The sequence below is a fragment of the Ammodytes marinus genome, assembly GCF_949987685.1.
Source record: "Ammodytes marinus genome assembly, chromosome: 18".
Lineage (NCBI taxonomy): Eukaryota > Metazoa > Chordata > Actinopteri > Uranoscopiformes > Ammodytidae > Ammodytes > Ammodytes marinus.
In genome coordinates, this window is record NC_137222.1 from 19,393,296 (window position 1) to 19,413,317 (window position 20,022).

At 42.0% G+C, this 20,022-nt stretch overlaps 1 protein-coding gene across 1 annotated transcript; it reads left to right on the forward strand.

The window, feature by feature from the left end:
• Window positions 1-558: 558 nt before the first annotated feature.
• Window positions 559-19,986, forward strand: gsna (gelsolin a). Its single transcript, XM_080047137.1, has 16 exons — window positions 559-691; window positions 8,647-8,844; window positions 10,491-10,645; window positions 10,984-11,145; window positions 11,297-11,446; window positions 11,539-11,628; window positions 12,049-12,181; window positions 12,710-13,014; window positions 13,646-13,779; window positions 13,889-13,979; window positions 16,139-16,309; window positions 17,151-17,325; window positions 18,160-18,281; window positions 18,375-18,452; window positions 18,555-18,615; window positions 19,073-19,986. Exons 2-16 carry the CDS (start codon window positions 8,652-8,654, stop codon window positions 19,243-19,245), a joined length of 2,193 nt encoding a protein of 730 aa, XP_079903263.1. The 5' UTR covers window positions 559-691; window positions 8,647-8,651; the 3' UTR covers window positions 19,246-19,986.
• Window positions 19,987-20,022: the final 36 nt, after the last annotated feature.

A 20,022-nucleotide genomic window follows, 5' to 3' on the forward strand; every position in this document is an offset into this window, starting at 1 on the left:
CCCACTCAGTCCTGGCTGTTGCAACCCCTGCAAGAAAAATAAATAAATCAAAACAAAACTTTATATCTAACTTTTTGAGCACTTTTTTTTTACATTTATTTCTTTTGATAAAAGTTTATAGGCTGCTTATTTAATTGGAGCAAATTAGCCACCTTATGGCAATCTTTACAGTAATTAGTCTACTGATTGCAGACACATCTTTAATATTTAAAAGCAGTAGGCTATAGCCTCCCTAGATAGATAGATAGATAGATAGATAGATAGATAGATAGATAGATAGATAGATAGATAGATAGATAGATAGATAGATAGATAGATAGATAGATAGATAGATAGATAGATAGATAGATAGATAGATAGATAGATAGATAGATAGATAGATAGATAGATAGATAGATAGACAGACAGACAGACAGACAGACAGACAGACAGACAGACAGACAGACAGACAGACAGTAGACATCATGTGCATGTGCGCGCCCATGTGCAGGCGGTGCAGCAGGGGGTGCAGCTGGCAGGCCAGGCCGGGTAGGGGAGTGTCATAACGGGGAGTGTCTCGGGACAGACACATAAACAGCGTCTCGACGCCTCTCTGCTCCCTCCCCTGCTAGAAGCGCTCACTGCGGCTCCAGTCAGGTCCACTACCGCTTCATCCGTCCGTCCCCCGATCACAACCGACGCGTTCATTCAGGTAAGCTACGTTTTATTCTCGTCTACGAAACAATACAGTCCGCTGCACAGATTTCGGGACGGTAATTTGACGCCTTAATTGCGGCTACAACCCTATAATTAAATCAAACCGTTACTTTCCAAGAAGAATGGAACAAAGGTTTGATAAACTGGCGATGTAGCCTATTAGAGTGTAAGCCATAGGATTCTTGAGTGAAGTAGGCCCAGGCTACGTGGCTTCTTTCTGCATTTGATAGCCTAAATGTTTACTTGAACTCAAGGTCTTTTTCGTCAAGCCCATTAGGTGTAGGCTAAACACTGCTTTTATTGTCAAAAGTGCAACACAGCTGCAGCCATATATAGACAGGCAGTGGAATACCCTGCATGATGACTAAAATTGCTACGTGGTTCCACTAAAGCTGCCAAAGGCTTGGCCACTTTTCTTGACTTTATTGTTTTAGCCTACTGCTGGCTAGTGCTGCAGCAAAACTCAGCATGATAGAATATGCTTTTGGGTTAAGGTGTGCCATCATCTGAACCTACTTTAGGGGAGCGGGTCAAATAGCCTAATTAGTTTGAAAAGTTCCTATAATAACTGAGATTTTCCTCAGCAGCTGTATATCTATATTTATAGACAGCTGTTGGTTGCTATGGAAACTCACAAGCAAATAGGGTTGCTCACTGAGGATGTTAGTCACAACATCCTATATATGGTTGTTTGTTGCTGCAGACTTGAGGTGAGTGCGTCAGACAGTGTGGTGGTCTGTGTGTGTGTGTGTGTGTGTGTGTGTGTGTGTGTGTGTGTGTGTGTGTGTGTGTGTGTGTGTGTGTGTGTGTGTGTGTGTGTGTGTGTGTGCGTGTATGTGTGTGTGTGTGTGAGGAAGTGATAAAGACCGACTCTAGTCAGCCAATCAAAAAGCACTCATGTCCGACCCAAACTCAGCTGTCAGACGATGAGCGATTAAGAAATGCCAAGACCCTGCTTCAGATATACATCAACCCAAACAACTGTGTTTACACGCTGTCCGTGTGGGCAACAGGGCAGGACAGCTGAACTGCTGTGGATCATTTGCATGTGAACATATTTTCCACATTGAGAACAAGGCTGTCATAGAAAATCCAAAATGTGGGAGACTCCCCTCACACATTAAAACACAGAATATAGTGCTCAGAAAAGCATATCTAATTGTAAACATAGCCAAAGTTTAGATCTACTGATAAGCATCATTGCATGGTTATGCAATAATGCAATGTCTGTTCTGACAGATGGATGTATGGTTGGCGTGTCCGAATGAAAACTGTGGCTGTCTAGGTTACCCATAGTTTAAGCATTGAAATCCCTGTGATTCACTGTAAAGTTAGTCCTAACTGCTTATTGTATTAGAGTGTACAAAACACTGGCTAACGTTGATACCAAAGGACCTTTCAGATTTTAAATACAGACACATTTTAAGAACAAGTTTCGGAAGGTATTTGGCGTGCAAATCATCAAGTCATGCTTACAAAGAAGTGTGTGACTTTCACCATGTTGGTTTCTTCTAACACTAAAATACAAAGACAAACTTAGTTTGCTGAAACTTAACCAGACATTGTGCGTGGTGGTGGCAGATCAGATAACACTATGAGTCATTCTTTGGGGGGAACAGCTTCATGGTTTGACCTCTGGTTGGGCGGGGCATTCTGTAACCTCCTTTATGCCTCAATGTCTTCTACTTGAGACAGTGACTTTTAAAATCTCTACCAGGACACTCATTGTCATCAAAGAGATGAAGTTAGCAACCAAGACCGAAAAATATGTACTGACATTGTAATTCAGGAAAAAAATTGGGGATTTTCCCTCCATTGACTTCAATGTTAATGATTTTTGTAGTTGAGGAACAAAAAGACCACACTTCTCATTCAAAGCACACATTGTAATCTAGCATATTTGCATTTATGGCTTTATCTGCAGGCATACAAGTTAAATCATATTACACGTGTAACTTTTATATAAGAATTGCACTGGCATTATCACAAACAAGATGCTATTTTGTTAGAAATATATGTTTTACACGGATTAATCCAGGATATGGAACTGATTACATAACTGGTCCCCAGCTGATCCCATAGTAGTGTTCCCAGGTATATGGTTTGTTCCTGAAACAAAGCTCTCATAACATGTAATAACCATCCATATGTCAGGTCAGCTGCTTTCAAAGTAAACAGCCATTTTGATTATGTTTGCTCTACGCTGTGTAAACAGATGAAAGGGAAGCTAGGCGACTATTAAAGAGCATTGAGTCCCTGTAAAGTCTTATCTGTCCTGAGCTTGTCCGGAGGGCAGCTCTCCAGAGGCCGAGAGAGGCAACGGAGAATATGAGTCATCAAGAATTACCCTTCCTGGGCGAGGAATGTCTTTTTTTTAGGGGAAAAACTCATGCCAGCAGCCCAAGAACTTCAGACTGCACAGATAAAACTATTATGGTACTGTTTCTTTGAGGACCCACACAAGCAGACATATCACCAGGGCTCAACACATTTCTTATCATATGAATGAATTGTTGCTCTCAGCACGGCAGATCAAGTTTGAAGTTTTCACACAGGCTTTGAGCTAGGGCAGGCACAAATGAGAGGCTGGTGAAAAAAAAATGGGGGAGGGGACCAAATAGCTGAGGCTAGAATGACAGCTTCACTCCATGTTTATCTAGAGGAAGGGGACAAAGAGCCGGCAGTGACAGGGGTAGAAACTTTTTGTCTACTTCTCCAGCTATGCAGAGGTGTTGGACAGCCTGCAGACACCATCTGTTTTTCCCAGCATGCCTGTGAAGAAGCACTAACCAACAGTCATGTGACCTGTTCTATTTAAGCCCCCTGGCTGTGTGCTCATAGCCCCCACTGTCCCACTGACTCACTTTATCCAAACTGGAGCTGCCAGAAATGGTTACTGTTTGTTTGTGTAGTCAGTCATATGCTGCCCCTCATTCAGCAAAACCTTGCACAAAAATGTTCCCATTTGTAAAAAAAATCAAAAAATAAAATAAAACTGATTGTGTCTTAAAGGCCCTGCAAACTTGAATGCACAAAATCCTTCTAGTAATTTGGGGGGTTAGTTGCAGGATTTTAAGCATCTGTGCAAAATAGTTAGCCATATTTATCAATCCAAACGAAATATATTGTCATTTCAGTTTGATAAACTTGAGAGAAGTTCGGTTAAGACTAGGCAGGCTATGCTCCGGTTCTTATAACACGATAAGTATTTTGAACCAATCCCGGCAGTCCTCTGCCCTAACATTCTATAAAAACAATGACTGTTGCCATGGAGATTGTTGGATACGGCCACGCCCACACAGCCCTGTCAAACGGTCTTGAAAGAAGAAAAAGCTGTGTTTTGATAATATTTAGCAACATTTATTTCAAATCTGATTTTTGTACACACTTATTGAGATACCCAACTTTGATATCATATATGTGTGCTTTTATTAAGTCACAGAAGAAGCAGCTTTGATGTGCAGAGGCAGAAGACAGAACATTTCTCTCCATCACAAGGGGAGGGGGGGGGGGGGGAGATCACAGTCGTATGTATTTAGTGCCACAGAAAAAAAAGATCCCCACAATAAGAACTGATATTTTCAATGGGTAATATGTTTCCGAGTAAGGCTGCCGTTGGATGAAAATACTCCTTGAAAAAGTGCACTTTTCAGGATCCCTCTTAAAAAGCGGCTCCATTTTTATTTTTTATCAGAAAGCTACAGCTGCATTGTGCTTTGGAACATTTTCCTTGGGGATTGCATTGGTTACACTTGTTCTTTCACCACGTAGAAGCAATTATGTCAAACTTTATTTCAAGGATGCTTACGAAGCTAAAACTGAAGTGACAAGTTTTCCGGTTGCTCTCTCTAGCACTGAAGAGACCGTGACCGCAGAAGAGTACGACTTCAGGGACTTAGCTTCTCAAATTAAAATGAATTTCTCCCCTGTGCTAACCTCAGATCCATGCATGCAAGCTGTTTTCATATCGCAGGGTGTGTCAGTTTTAGTTAATGAATGGCTGCATATCAGGTCAAGCAGAAGTCAATGATTTATTACCAGGCTACCAGTTGCATGGGGAAATAAAGTTATTGTATTCTCTCACCACGGCTGTTTTAGACGCTTCCACAGATATGTAAGAAGCTGCTGTTTGGAGGATGTGGTGGTGGATGTGGCACACGTTGGCATTTTAGATGTTGAAACCGTCTGTGGTGTACTTACAGTCGTAATGACAATGTATTACCTATTCTGATTACAGGATGCTAAGTGTTATCACTTGGGTCATCAAAGTCAATATTGTCATATAAAGTTCTTAAAGGAGTAGTTTGTGAAACATTGTAAGACTATTTGCTTTCTTTTTCAGCATGAGATCAGATGATCGAAAACCATGACAGGACTTAGCCTAGCTGTTTGTGTAGACTGGAAACTGCTAGCCTAAGAAACTGTAGCCTACGTGTTGTTACTTTTTCTAAAAAATAATATGTAATATGGTTGTTTGTACGTTACTGTCTGAGTTGGGACCAAACAAACAGGATACCAGCTTTGGAGCAAACTTGTTTCCCTGGCCTTCTGTCTTTGAAAAAAACTAGTGTATAAAGTGTATAAAATCCACCTATAAAGTGCTTTGGTGTAACACTCATTAACCTTTCTGTGTTACAGAAGGTTTTGATAATAGGGCTGAACCATCTTATCTGTTCATTTCCACTTCTGTCCAATCACCGGCCTGATCAGAGATCCAACAGGAACATTCGCTGATTGTTCTTCCGTAAACACGGCTAATGAGAAACAATGGCTTGGGCATCTTACCCAAACAGCTATATTATGCACCAATGAAAAATACTGGAATGACCCATTTTCCCTAGTGACTGTGTTGTTAAATACAAAACTCGACAGCACAGGGAACCCTCTGAGACACTTGATAACTTCATGAAATCCAGCATTCTATGTTTCCACATTTGATAATTTCCATGTTCCCTGTTTTCTTATCAGGGTCCAAGGTATCGGGGTAAACCGAGTCCCACGTGAAGTGATATTCATCCATTGGTATTTTTGTTTTCATGCTTGACAAATTGGTGGATCAACATCGCTAACACTTGGTTAGGGCTTAGTTTTATTCTCCTGTGTTATGATTTGCTGTCTGGCTTTTATTGCATTTAAGCTTCTCCAGGCTTGAAAGTCCATCAGTCTACTTCAGAGCCACTGTAGGAAAAATTCAGCTTTCCACATCCTCCGTCAAACTATGATGAGCCCAGTGGGAATGCTTCTCTTTGTTTGGACGGGGGTCGCTGCAGTGTCATGGAACGTCAGACGGTGCATGACCTCACATGACTCCAGGGCAACCAGTTGTCTGGGCTACAGTGTTGCTGTTTTGACCGTGCTTACTCTGTAGGCCTACGGTCAATGTAACTTAGTCTTAAGGGACTGCAAACAGGTTATGTCCCTAAGGTCCAACCCATAGAGACACCTGTACGTATATAATTGTTTCCTTTCCTTACAACCTCACATATACAGTATATCTTAATCTTAGAAAAATCCTCAGGTCGGCCTCAACTGCCGACACATGACCCACAAAAAACCCTGAAAGGTTTACTTTTAAGGTGGCCGTGGCCAGAATGGTTTACTAAGTATTCAAACATTTCACGGTTTCAAAATACTGCGTAGTGAGTCTGGTTTTTACATAAGAGGAGAGCATAAAGTGAGAGAAAAAGGAAGTCCACATGTGTTGGCCTGGTTGCGTGAATTTTGAGCCTTCCCCTCTTCCAGGGTCAGTCGCAGATTCCTGCCATGTTTGTGGGAAGACAGCCGCCTACAAGAATGGGCGATTCTTGCTCCTATGTGGACCATTAGTGATGCAAATACAGAGGCAGCTGCCCCAAGCAGCATTCCTGTGGAAAACTGGAATCTGGGTTCATTTTGAACTACATGACCTGCAGTTCTAAAAGTTTTTCCATTACCCAGACCTGAGCTTGATGCTTTATATGTCTTCCATCACATCATTTAATTAAATGCGCAACATGAAGAAATAAAGCACCATGGAAGGTCACAGAAGCCCTATTCAGAGAGGTCCAGTGCTAATATGAGAACACTGCCTCACTTCAGACAAATTGTTTGCGCTCTCTCTGCGAGGTTTTCTGTGTGAGCAATTCAATCGTGATGTTTAGTTGTGTGGTTTAGAGTTAGAGTCTGCTGCAAAATGGCAGACAACACATCTGCTCACTTTTACATATTTTATGAAGATCATTTCTTGCTCGACTGTGTTATCTGACATTACACATTTCTAGGTCTAACCACAAAACCCACCAGATGTAAAAGATGTATTCAGGTTTTTTACTTTATTAAAAGCAGTAAAACCACAATTAAGTCAAAGTCCTGCATTCAAATGTGTAATGAAGGGAAAGTACAGAAGTGTTAGCTATCAAAGGCATTCTGGTTATTTCATGTTCATAGCCATTATTTGTATCTGTTACATCGCCCTGACCAAGTTAAAGGCATATACTGGAGGCTTTGAGTGTTCATGAACAACGTTCTGTTAACATTTGCTACCAACTGTGTTCCAACTAAAACAACTGTTCCTACAAACAGCCTCTAACAAAGATTTTAACAGGATATTCAGCTCCCGTCTTAACAATGTCAAACGTCCACACATGCTACTGAAGGGCCAGTGGGTTGTAATCCAATGCCACACACACACCTACTTGACACACTTGATCAGGCGCCACAAGTATTTTATGCTCTCCGATATGTCTGAAGTGTCTGGTATGTGTTTGCATGGATGGATGTTGGGTGTGAGTGTTTGTGAATTTGATTGTGATTGGATGAGCCATTGTCTGAGAGCCCAAGCGTCCATTATGGCTGCCATATGCTGTGAGAACACATATATTTTAAACCAGTAGAGATTTGGCTCTATTGCTATTATACTACCTTTCGACCTTTTAAAGGGCAACTCCACCAATTTAATATTTCCTTAATTAAGTCACGTCACCTGAGTATCTGAGCACGGACAGAAAGGCTGCTTTACACACAGACAGAGCAAAACAGAATATGCTGTTAAATTCATTATGAAAAGTGTATGATTTCTGGGAGGGGCTTGATCTGTGCTACAGACCAGTAGGATCTCTGTTGCTTCAACTGTGAGCACTGAATTTTTCTATGAATGTTATGTTCCTAATGTTATGAAAGTGCAATAAATTACAGCAATCTTTAGGATAACGACTGTTTTATGGCCATACTAATTTAAACACCTTTGCATGGGTGTGATGGAATTGCCTTGATTTGTCAGGTATTTAACAGAGCGGCAAGTCCTTTGGGTATGAATGTTAATCTTAATGGTCAGCATTTAGATCTGATAGACCTGGCACAATGTACCTTCAAAGCTGTGTTCATAGTCTATATGTCCTTATAAATCAAGTCTCAAGTCTTTTTCATGACTAGATTTTATTATAGTATCCAGATATGTGTGGTGTCCTTCATAGTTACAATATATTGAAAAACAAGAATACATTATTTATACAGTAGTCGTTTCCTATATATACTGTAATTGTACACAGTGTTTCCTTGGTACCACCACTGTGGTGGCAGATATGACTCAAAGTCGTCAGAAACTGCCAACACTTCCTCTTCCTGCTCAATACAGGAAACACCCTGAAGTCAGACCACGAGTGACTCACTCTGCTGTGCATTAATATCTAACTATACACCCAAACTGTATCGCTGTATCCATGACAACTCAGCCCTAAAGGGTGTGGCTTCATTTTTTTTTTGGAGCATAGTCTCACAAATAGGGAGTCCAATGCAGTGTCACTTTTAAGAGGTTATTACAAAGATTTACCACTCTAATCTCTGCAATATTTCACCTCTTATCCGGAGCAAGGACCACAGCTTGTTGCCACTGGAAACACACCTGTACTATATGTTTAGTGCCTATTAGTGCAGAAAAGCACTCAATCTCCGGCTGTGTGATTTTTGCTGCAGGCAGGATGGCGACACACCCAGAGTTCGAGCGAGCCGGGCAGCAGACGGGCCTCCAGGTGTGGAGGGTGGAGAACTTTGACCTGGTGCCCGTTCCCCAGAACCTCCACGGGGGGTTCTACACCGGAGACGCCTACCTCATCCTCAACACCATCAAGCAACGCTCTGGCAACCTGCAGTACGACCTCCACTTCTGGCTGGGTGAGTGAGTGAGTGAGTGAGTGAGTGAGTGAGTGACTGACTGACTGCAGGGAGATGGAAGTTGTCATGTCTCATCACAGAGAAACAAAGGGAATGTCCATTTTGAAAGTTGTAGTCAGCGATTCTGGAGAACGCTTGTTGTCAAAATCACTTTTTGTCAAGGATATAAGGTAGAACATTGTGTGGAGATATTCACTGATTTTGTCTGAATGGATTTTGACAACAAGCGTTCTCCAAAATCGCTGACTCCACTTTTAAATGACGAGAATTCTCTAAAAAAGGTGGGCAGATCGGATCGAAGGCAGCTTTGCTTTTATTCCATCTTTGTGATGTTCCTTTTGTGAAATCAATTCAAAAGAACATCAAATCATTTCCTTATCAACTGACCAAATAACTATAAAATGTACTAGTGTACTTAAATGATAATACAAAAAGGATTCCTCTTCAAGGAGACTTTGAGATAGCATAGTATTTTTCTAGTTTCCATGGACAGACGTGAAGGAGCTGATCTCAGTTAAACGGGATTGCAGCTGCACTGGTAAACCGAGAGACGCTAGAAGGTAATTTCATGTGACAGCGTTGAGGTGTTTACTCCACCGCGCTGCTGTTGTGTTTTATGTTCGTGCTGCGTCTCATCCTGCCGACTCAGATCAGCCTTTAAAACTGTGACTGGCATTACTTCCTTGTAGCAGCGTGGGACAGCCAGTGGGATACAGTGGTGTTTTGTAGTAGACATGTTTTCAGTGATCTGAAACGTTATAAGGCGCATGTGATGTTTCTGTTTCAGTACAAAGGATTTTGTCTAGACCATTTTGCACCAACATCCAGCTTACAGACATACAAAAAAAAATCTTGTCATTGGATAAAGTATTCAGATCCTTAACATCAGATGGAGTCATTGATTGTAATCGAAATCTGTGTATATCTCCTCACCGTGGGCTACCTGTCCTTTCTGTGTGTGCGCTGATAAAAAAAAAGGTGTTAATACACAGCTCTGTAAATGGGTATGTATACAAATGTACCTAACCCGTTAACACTTCTACGACCAGTCGGCTACAGAAAGCAACAACGATGCTTTGTGACAACTGCTGTTCCCATGGCAAGGTGTGTCTGGGGGCGGGGTCTCTGAAAAAGCAAGGTGTTTATAGTCTATATATAAACAGGCTATATAACTGATATATTAACAGATCTCAAAATCCATTTGATATCTGCATCTGTATTTTAGTCTTAAGTTTGGGGTGAAATTGGTGCTTGCGTCATCCGAGACCTATTGAGTGGTGCTGGGGATGAGTATTGAAGACAGGCGGGTCATCAGACTGGGACATTCAACTGAAAGCAAATAGGACATCAAGAAGCTGAGTTTTTCACAATTGATTTCATGTGCTTTTAGTCAGCTTGATTGATCATGGAAACAGCTTTTATTAAACAGAATGTCTGATGTGTGATGTAACCCTGTCACATTCTGCTGAACTGTGTGTGTGGGGCCAGGAATAGAATATTGTTGCCTGTGTGTGCTGGGCTCTGTATCCCCCCCATATAGGAGATCCATATCTGTGAATCTGTCAAACACAGAATGTGGCTCTTAGGGTGAGATGAGATAAGGACCAGGATTAACATGGAGCACATTTTTGGTTCCTCTCTTGCAGGTGATTTCTGCAGTCAGGATGAGAGCGGTTCGGCGGCCATCTTTACAGTCCAGATGGATGACTTCCTGGGGGGGAAACCCATCCAGTACCGCGAGGTGCAGGGACACGAGTCCAAGACCTTCCTGGGCTACTTCAAGTCTGGAATCAAATACATGGTAAGGTCTGCAAAGGAATAATAAGATACATGTTTGCTTTTGTTTTCGAGCATTTTAAACAGCATTTATTCAGATTGTGAACGGTACCTGCATTTCTAATTCAATAATAGTTTTGTATACCAAGTATTTAAATGGCTTAGTGTCCAGTGAATAAACATAATCTAATTATTTTCATTCAGTATCTTTAAAGAGAGGATCCAGTCTATTATAACGCTATTACTTTGTCAACTGTTTCCGATATCCATATTCTCTTCATTTTTTAATTCTATTTTGTTGAGGTCATTCTTCTCAGAAGGCAGGTATCTAATTGAATGTGAATGCTACTCTTATCTTTTCAGAAAGGGGGCGTGGCCTCTGGGTTCAAGCACGTGGTCACTAACGAGGTGGTGATGCAGCGGGTGCTCCAGGTCAAAGGTCGCCGTGTCGTCCGGGCAACAGAGGTGGCCGTCAGCTGGGACAGCTTCAACCAGGGAGACTGCTTCATCCTGGACCTGGGAGCTGTGAGTCCTGTCCACTGAGCAATATATGACATACATTATACTAGAATGTGCCTGACACTACCACAGGGAGCTTTGTTAGCGTCCTTTTAGCAACTAAAGTTCCATATTCAATTCACCTACTTTGCATTCCTCCCTTCTTCTTGCCTTGCAGGAGATTTACCAGTGGTGCGGCTCCCAGAGCAACCGCTTTGAGAAGCTGAAAGCCACTACGGTCGCCAAGGGTATCCGTGACAACGAGCGCAGTGGGAGGGCCCGAGTTTACGTCTGTGACGAGGGAATGGAGAAAGAGAAGATGATAGAGGTGAAGACAATGAATTAATGAGAAGGAAGAAAGAATCAAAGTGACTTCCTTGTAAAAAGAATAAATAAAAACCTCCCTGCTTCTGTCTTCAGGTGTTAGGTCCTAAACCAGACCTGCCTGAAGGAAGCGCCGACGACATCAAGGCTGATGCTGCTAACAGGCAGAGGGCCAAACTCTACAAGGTGAGACACACACACACACACACACACACACACACACACACACACACACACACACACACACACACACACACACACACACACACACACACCATCTTTCTTCTTTAATAGTTAATTGAATACAGATGCGTTTGTTGCAAGGAGCTCTTTCTACTGTAAATAATGGTGATCAGTGTCTTCTGGGAGCAGCACAAGTAACTTTTGGTGTAATAAAATACTTTTGAATTTTTTTTTAATGCAGTGTCCACTTAAGACATGTTAAAAAAAATCAGTTAAATCATTGCTCTTCTCAGGTCTCAACTTCACAGTCCTATTTAAAGATACTTTTTAAGTGACTGTGGCTGTAATAGCAGCTGACCAGGTTTAAAAAGTGTCATCTTATGCCTCTAATAAAGCTCTCTTCTTTGTTTCACCTAACTGAAGGTGTCCAATGCTAGTGGAGGAATGACCATTGCACTGGTGGCAGCAGAGAACCCCTTCGCTCAGAGCGCCTTGGAGTCTGGAGACTGCTTCATTCTGGACCACGGCTCTGACGGCAGGATCTTTGTCTGGAAAGGTCAGTGCAGCAGTGGATTCCCTGTTTGTTCATTTAGCGGAGGTGCTGCTAAACTGCTATTCACCTCATTGCTACCCACTTACTAGTTGAGAGTTGTAGTAGTAAGATGAGAAGATTGTAGTCTGGCTCTGTCCAAAGGTAAAGAACTGTGTGTGCATAAAAGCCTCTAAAACACACATACTAATCACATGCCAAAGTATATAAGGTTTTTGTTTGTGGTTTTAATGGGTTATGTATATTTCCTGCCACAGCACAGTGACTTCCTGGAGTCTGCGTGGCACCTTGAGGTTGCCTGGTAACATTTGAAAAATGTTATGCTTCATTTTCTAACTCATTAGAATCAGAAGAACCGGATGTTGTTGATTTCTTACAGTCACTCCCACTGTTAGCCTTTTATACAACTCAGAAACTATTCCGGTTTACTGTTTCAAAATTAAAACTATCAATATTTTTATCACTGTTTTATATAAATGTACTCTCACTTGCTTTATTGACCTTTACCTCTGCCGCCTGTGCTCTTGCTTACAGGCAAAGATGCCAACATGGACGAGCGCAAGGCATCGATGAAAGCAGCCGAGGAGTTCATCAAGAAGATGGGTTACCCCAAACAGACCCAGGTTCAGATCCTGCCGGAGATGGGAGAGACGCCGCTCTTCAAGCAGTTCTTCAAGAACTGGAGAGACAGGGACCAGACAGAGGGCCTGGGCGTGGCCTACATCGCCAACAGCATCGCCAAGATAGAGAAGGTGGCCTTCGACGCCGCCAGCCTGCACGACTCTGCTGCCATGGCCGCACAGCACGGCATGGTGGACGACGGTACAGGAGAGAAACAGGTGAGAGAGAGGAGGATGGACTGATTGTCTTAAATTATTATGTCTCACGCAGAGACGTTTGCTTGGGCACTTGCTTTGGCTTTGTTTGATTGGTTAATCCAGACTTGATTCATGACAACAAGGTTTATGTAAGATTTTCAACAATACAGATGTTAATGTAAACCAGTTGGTGCCAGGGGAGAAGTGAAATATTCTAAGCTCTTAGTTCCTGCTGCTATTACAAACCCATCCTGCAGAGGGTGTGAGTTTTTTCATGTGAGGAAACAAACTGCTCCACGTTATGGAGCATCTTTGGCCTGCTAAATGTGAATGTGTTTGTGCGAGTTGTGTATTAAAGGGGACAGCGATTCTGGAGAATGATTGTTGTCAAAATCACGTACAGGTAGCAGATTATGAGAGGAAATATTTACTGACTGACAAAAAGTGATTTTGACAACAATTCTCCAGAATCACTGACTGCCCCTTTAATGAGTGATTCACAAGGGCCTCGCGTCTATAGAACGTCCATAATGTTACATTACGTTATACTGTAGATGTAATATCTATGTAATTTGTAGTAAAAATAAAGTAAATACAGCAAAATTCCCTACATTTTCTCACAGACATCTTTCTTTGTGTGTTTTCTGGGCAGATCTGGCGTATCGAGGGCTCCGATAAGACAGAGGTGGACCCATCCTCGCACGGACAGTTCTACGGAGGAGACAGCTACATCATCCTTTACAACTACCGCCACGGAGGACGCCAGGGACACATCATCTACATGTGGTGAGAACACAAGGCACTAGCATCTGGCTAAACTAGCATCTGGCTAAAATGAACCAGGCTTAAGATTTGGTTCTTCTGTGTCATTAAATGCATTCAAACTGTCCACCAGGCAGGGCGCTGACTCCAGTATTGATGAGATCGGGGCCTCTGCCATCCTCGGTGCCCAGCTGGACGAGGAGCTTGGCGGCGGTCCAGTGCAGGTGAAACACACCGTTCCTCTCGTGGCGTTTGTTTGTTTGTTTGTTTGTTTGTTTTCATGAGCTTACATCTGTCTCTTTCCCCCGCATTCCAAATCGCATACTCTTTCTTTTTTTCTGGTCTACATACTACAGCTGATCATAAAAAAATAAGTATGCAGTTAGCATGTAGTAGGCACACAATTGGGACATACTTATTACTTCTTCATATCATCATAACATTGTGCCTTTAACTTGCCTTTTGCTTATTTATCCATCGCATTTCTGGTTGTTTTCACATGGAGGCTCTGTCGATGTGACATAACGTCTGTCTCAGTCGGAATCGCCAAAAAACATGCTAATTTCCAGCGGATGTAGTAGGGCACTTGGGTATTTTTAAGCATGCTGCATCCGTCCACATGTATATTGGGTCATCCATCCTAAATGTTTATTCCACCATATTCAATAGCATGGAAGTATGGGGTATTGGAACGCAGCCATCATTCCTATGTCTCCCCTTTTGACTTACTCTCCTGCTTTCACTTCCTCCCTGACCTTTTATGTCCTCTTATTCCCTCTCCTCTCCCCCAATGGTTTCCCTGTGCTGCTGCTGCCTCTTCTTTCCTCCACGGTTTCCAACCTTTTCTGTGTCTTCAGGTTGTTGGTGCTCCTATAACCACTCAGGTATTTTATTCTTTGCCTTCCCTGCTCCCTTGTCTTCCCAGAATGACCTTGTGTTTTGATTCAGAGCCAGCGACCAAAAGAAGCCAACAATGGCCGTTATTGTTCTCCTCTCTCACATTCCAGTTATATATGGATTTCTGTATTTAGATAACGGCTGTTGTCTTTTAATTATCTGGCTCTTTCTAGACTTAATGAATGTAATAATAACGGTGTCGAATCAAATTTAGAGTGAAACTATCTTCGTAAACACAAACAGGACATTCCGATGTGGCTGTTAATGGGCGCTTCCCTCCCTCCTCCTGCGTCTCTCCAGCCACATAAATAACGGCCCTGTTTCCAAATTCTGCGGCGCTATAATGACATGTCAGTGAGTGCTAATGTTGTTTGAGTTTGGGAATAATTGTGGAGAACGTTTTGTAAACTTGCGTTGTTCAGAGTGAGTCCTGGCTCTGTACTCATGAGAGGCTTCATTCATTCACTCATTTCTTTGTTCTGCATTGTCACCTCACCCCTCATGTGTGTTATCACTGCGCATGTTCAACCTTCAGGTCCATGCTGTGGCTGTGAAGCCTGCATCTGGTTCTGTGTGTTTGTTTGTTAAGGATAGAGGGGATTTTGCACTAAAAAAAGGAAGATCTTCATTTGATTAGGCAGTTTTTGAATGCATTGATTACATTAGAAGCACAACTGTTTCAATGTGCGTATCGGCATGACAATTGCTTTAAAGGTGGAGTTCTGCAATTCTGGAATCAATGAATATCTCCTGGCGATCCACTACGTGTCTATATACTGTGTATGCGCTGAAAGAAAAGCCAGTGTTAAAACACTCGGTAAACTGGTATGTAAACAAAGGAGGCCCACCGTAGCAAGCAACATGAACGTTTACAGCGTACACAAAGTTATTTTGACAACAAGCGTTCTCCAGAATCACTGACTCCACCTTAGAGACACACTTGAGTGTTTGAAACATCTGTAGTTGTCCCTGCTCTCGCTTCACATTAAGAGAACCGCTGTGTTGCAAATGCCACTTTTGTATTCACATTTTGTCAAACTAATTTCGAATTTAATGTACCTAGTTAAGGCTTCTTAACTTAATCTTTTTTGATACCTTGGTTTGGGTACAATAGAACAAGTGATACTATGTGGAATATAGACAGGTATGCAAATATATTGTGATGATTTAGGATAAACCAATTAAAATAGACATAGGCTGCAAAAAAACAGAGACATTGGAACCCACCATCCTGTGCCAGTGCTAGAAGGTTAATATGTGGCTTAGCTCTATGCTGCCATCTTGTGTCTGTAAGTGGGTATTGCAGCAGAGATTTTTCACACACTGCTGCTCCAAATTTCACATGACACAACGAGGGGCTTGTTTAACTGTGTGATGTGATTTAGTTGCACCATGTCAAAATCACAGGAGGTATTTATGCTAAGCTAATTACTGTTACAAGCATCGTATCACTGTCAAGTTTATAATTTAGCGGTTTGTGTATCAGGTGAGGGTGGTGCAGGGCAAAGAGCCGGCCCATCTGATGAGTCTGTTTGGAGGCCAGCCCATGGTGGTGTACAAGGGAGGAACGTCCAGGGAGGGAGGTCAGTCCGCTCCGGCAGAGACTAGACTCTTCCAGGTTCGATCCAACTCTGCAGGACACACCAGAGCTGTGGAGGTAAGAGGACATACTGTAGTATGCCATTCACTTTGAAACGTTACCCTTCGCAACTAGTGATTTTAAAGTATAAGTCTGGTGATATACTAGATTTTTCAAAATGTCATTACATCCCATGAAATGACCAACAATGAAATCATGAAAAGTACTTTTGTATGACATGTTCCTCTATTAAGATCAATCCCACACACACTGTTGTTTAGTTTTGTACCAATCCCAGAAAAACTCACTTAAGCCCTAAAACGTATTAATCCACTGCTGAAAATAGTCCCCAACAAATTCACTATTTTATCCGGTTTCAGTCACGTTGGCTAAAAGCTAAAGTGCCCAGCTGTTCTAGAAATTGAAGAAAAAAAATTCATCTTTGTATCTCTGCCCTGTTTTTGAAATGTGCAGTTGTAACTTTTGGGATTTGGGAACTCATTAATGGTTTCGGCCTTTGAATTAGATTCATTTGACAATAAGAATTCTACAGATTAACCACACTCGTACTAAAACATCTCTGCAGTATAAACAACTTTAACTTTTTCCAAGTATAAAGTTGTATCATTAAAATCTACCAGTCCCTTCCTCACATGTAACCATGAAGGCTTTTTAGATTCAAAACATGAAAATATATTTCTGATGTCTTAAAAAAGCTATAGGGAGAATGAATTAACCAAACGCAAATCTGATTTCTCTACATGAATGGAAGAATTTAAAATCAAAGTGTATTTGCTCATGTACTGTATATTGATCAAAGTCGACCGAGTACAAATTGGAAAACTCTGAAAGCTTTGAACAGTAACTGTGGGGTTTGAATGGCATAAACTGCACACATTAACCTACCATGTCTCCACAGCTGGATGCAGTGTCATCCAACCTGAACGCAAACGATGCCTTCCTGCTGGTGACCCCCGGAGGTTGCTTCCAGTGGGTGGGGGTGGGTGCCAGTGACACGGAGAAGCATGGAGCCCAGCAGCTGTGTGCCATCCTGGGTGTGTCTGCCTCGGAGCTGGCTGAAGGCGGAGAGAGTGGTGAGGAAAAAAATAACTCAATAACTATTCCTCCTCACCTGCTGTGAACACACTCAAAGGAGTTGTGTCGGACTGTGGTCAAGCTGTTAGAGCAGGGCTGTATAGTGTGAAGCTATAAGTAGTTATCTGTTTTGTATTTTCTGCCCCAGTAAGCGCTTGTGTTCATCCATATTTAAACAAAGGAGGCTTGATTGCGTCACCCCCTGGAGATGTTATCAGTAATCTCGTGATTTGCTTCAAAGCTCGAGGAAATAAAACCAGCCACTCTGCGAGCAATTTAAAAATATATCGGATTACATTTTTTATAAAGAGCCAGCGCTTTAAAGGGCTGGCCTCAGTTGAAAGGCTGAAGACAACATAACTGAAGTGGAACATTGGATTTTCTATGAGTTCAAGCTTAGAGTTCATCAAAAATTCCCGCAGTAAATTGTGTGTGGGTAATGTGTTGGATTATTCAACTGTGTTAAGAACTGTAGGAACCTTAGACTCTTTTACATTTACTTGTACATTTTGAAGGTTGTTTGTGTGTCTTTAAAGCTGCTCTAAGTTAATACACAGCCTAGGCTCTGTAATAGGGCATGTTCCTAGCTAGGGTGGGCCCCTTCATTAACATACCCATTTACAGAGCTATTTACTAGGCTCCACAGATTTCTTTGCAGCGTGCACACAGTATGGACAGTTAGTGGATCGCGAGGAGATATTCAAGGTTTCGACAAAAAGTGATTTCGACAACAAGAATCCACTTACAGATATTAGTGCATACGCCTTTTTACTAATATGTCAAACAATGAAACCCCGCTATAATGACTTGAACTTTGTCCGTCCCCCTCACAGATGAGTTCTGGGAGGCTCTGGGAGGAAAGACAGAATATCGCACTTCTACCAGACTGAAGGACAAGATGGACGCCCACCCGCCCAGACTCTTCGCCTGCTCCAATAAGACAGGGAACTTCATCGTAAGTCTTTGGTGGGGGCTTTCTCTGCAGCTAACACAGACCATCAATACAGCTGCACTAAACCCTTCTCCTCCTGCATCTCCTCCCCTTTAGATCGAAGAGGTTCCCGGGGAGATGACACAGGACGACCTCGCCACCGATGATGTCATGATCCTGGACACCTGGGAGCAGGTACAGAAAACCAAAGCACAGCCACTGCAATTCAAGGAACAGTTATTGAACATTTACAATATGATATACACTATATATATTTAACACTTTCCAATGTTTTAGGTGTTTGTTTGGATCGGAATTGAAGCTCAAGAGGAAGAGAAGACTGAAGCAATGGCATCTGGTAAGGACATTTTTGGAAACAAAACAGTGTTAATGAGATGTATCCATATTAACTGTACTCACTTAAGAGTTGAATTTATTGAAACAAGAAATTGTAGGAGTGAAAAGGGGAGAATGCCACTAGACCCTGCCTTTTATTTCAAATTGGGAAACAATGTATTGGCTTCTTTAATTGTATCTTCCAAAATGTTTAACTCTTCTTAGTCTACTTGTGTAGGGGCCAGATGCTTGCTTGTTTCAGGAAATCCTTTTAAATCATTAAGGGTTTGAATTTTTTAGATTTCAATATTTTTTACAGTGGCAATTTCCCAATGTATCACTGGCTGAATGTATTTGAACATATCACTTAAAGATTTCCAGGTGTTTTTAGAACCCTGAGATTGATTGAACGGAGTAGTTTGCTTCTATTACATTCTTTAGCTTAAGAACTATTTCATGCCTTGCCTCATCTTCCGCAGCGCTCCGTTACATCGAGACAGATCCGGCCAACAACAGAGACCACAGGACGCCCATTGTGAAGATCAAGCAGGGCTACGAGCCGCCCACCTTCAGCGGCTGGTTCCTGGGCTGGGACCACGAGTACTGGACCAGTGACCCCCTGGAGCGCGCCATGGCGGAACTGGCCCTTTAAAATCTCCCCAGCCCTGACCCTAGACCCCCCCCATCCCCTCCTGCTCCTATGCAAGCACTGAGCTCCAATCAGAAGCTGCCTTTTTTAATTTAATTTGTGTAGTGTTTTTAAGGGATTCTAGTCAATATTTTCTTAATTCACGTTGCCTCACATGCTACAGTGATGCTTTTTTACCTATGGAAGCGGCCAGAAGGAATAGAGCTTTAACAGATAAACATGCTTGCTGTTGAGTTTTGCACTAAATAGAATAGACTAGAGCTAGTATGACACTTTATCAAGACAATTCTCCTCATTTGTTTTCATATTTTGACAGTAGAACCTGTTAACTCATGAAATGTAAAAGGAAATAATCATATAGCAGGACAGAAGCCTTGGTGCACTGCAACATTGGAAAACTCACTGCCAAGAAAAACACAGCTTATACAAAGCAATACAACCGATGCCTTAATATCCCTTTGTTAAGTTTACAGTGCTTTTTTATGTTAAAAAGGGTACAGGTCCAGTTTGAGAGGGCTTTATAGGCAAGTTGTTGTAACAACTTTAGATAGCTCTTATATTTATTTTTTAAAACAGACAGATTCATGCCCAGGAAAGCTTGTGTGACGCTGCTGTGGCCGACTTTAAAATGGGAAACCGACGCTTTGCTGCTTTATAATCCGGTCATGTACTCTGTGACACTTCCTATAGGGTTTCCCCTAAGCCGTCTTATCATTTCAATAAAAAACCAAATGAAAAATGTGACATGCTTATTGTCTCTGATTTCAGAAACAACTCACT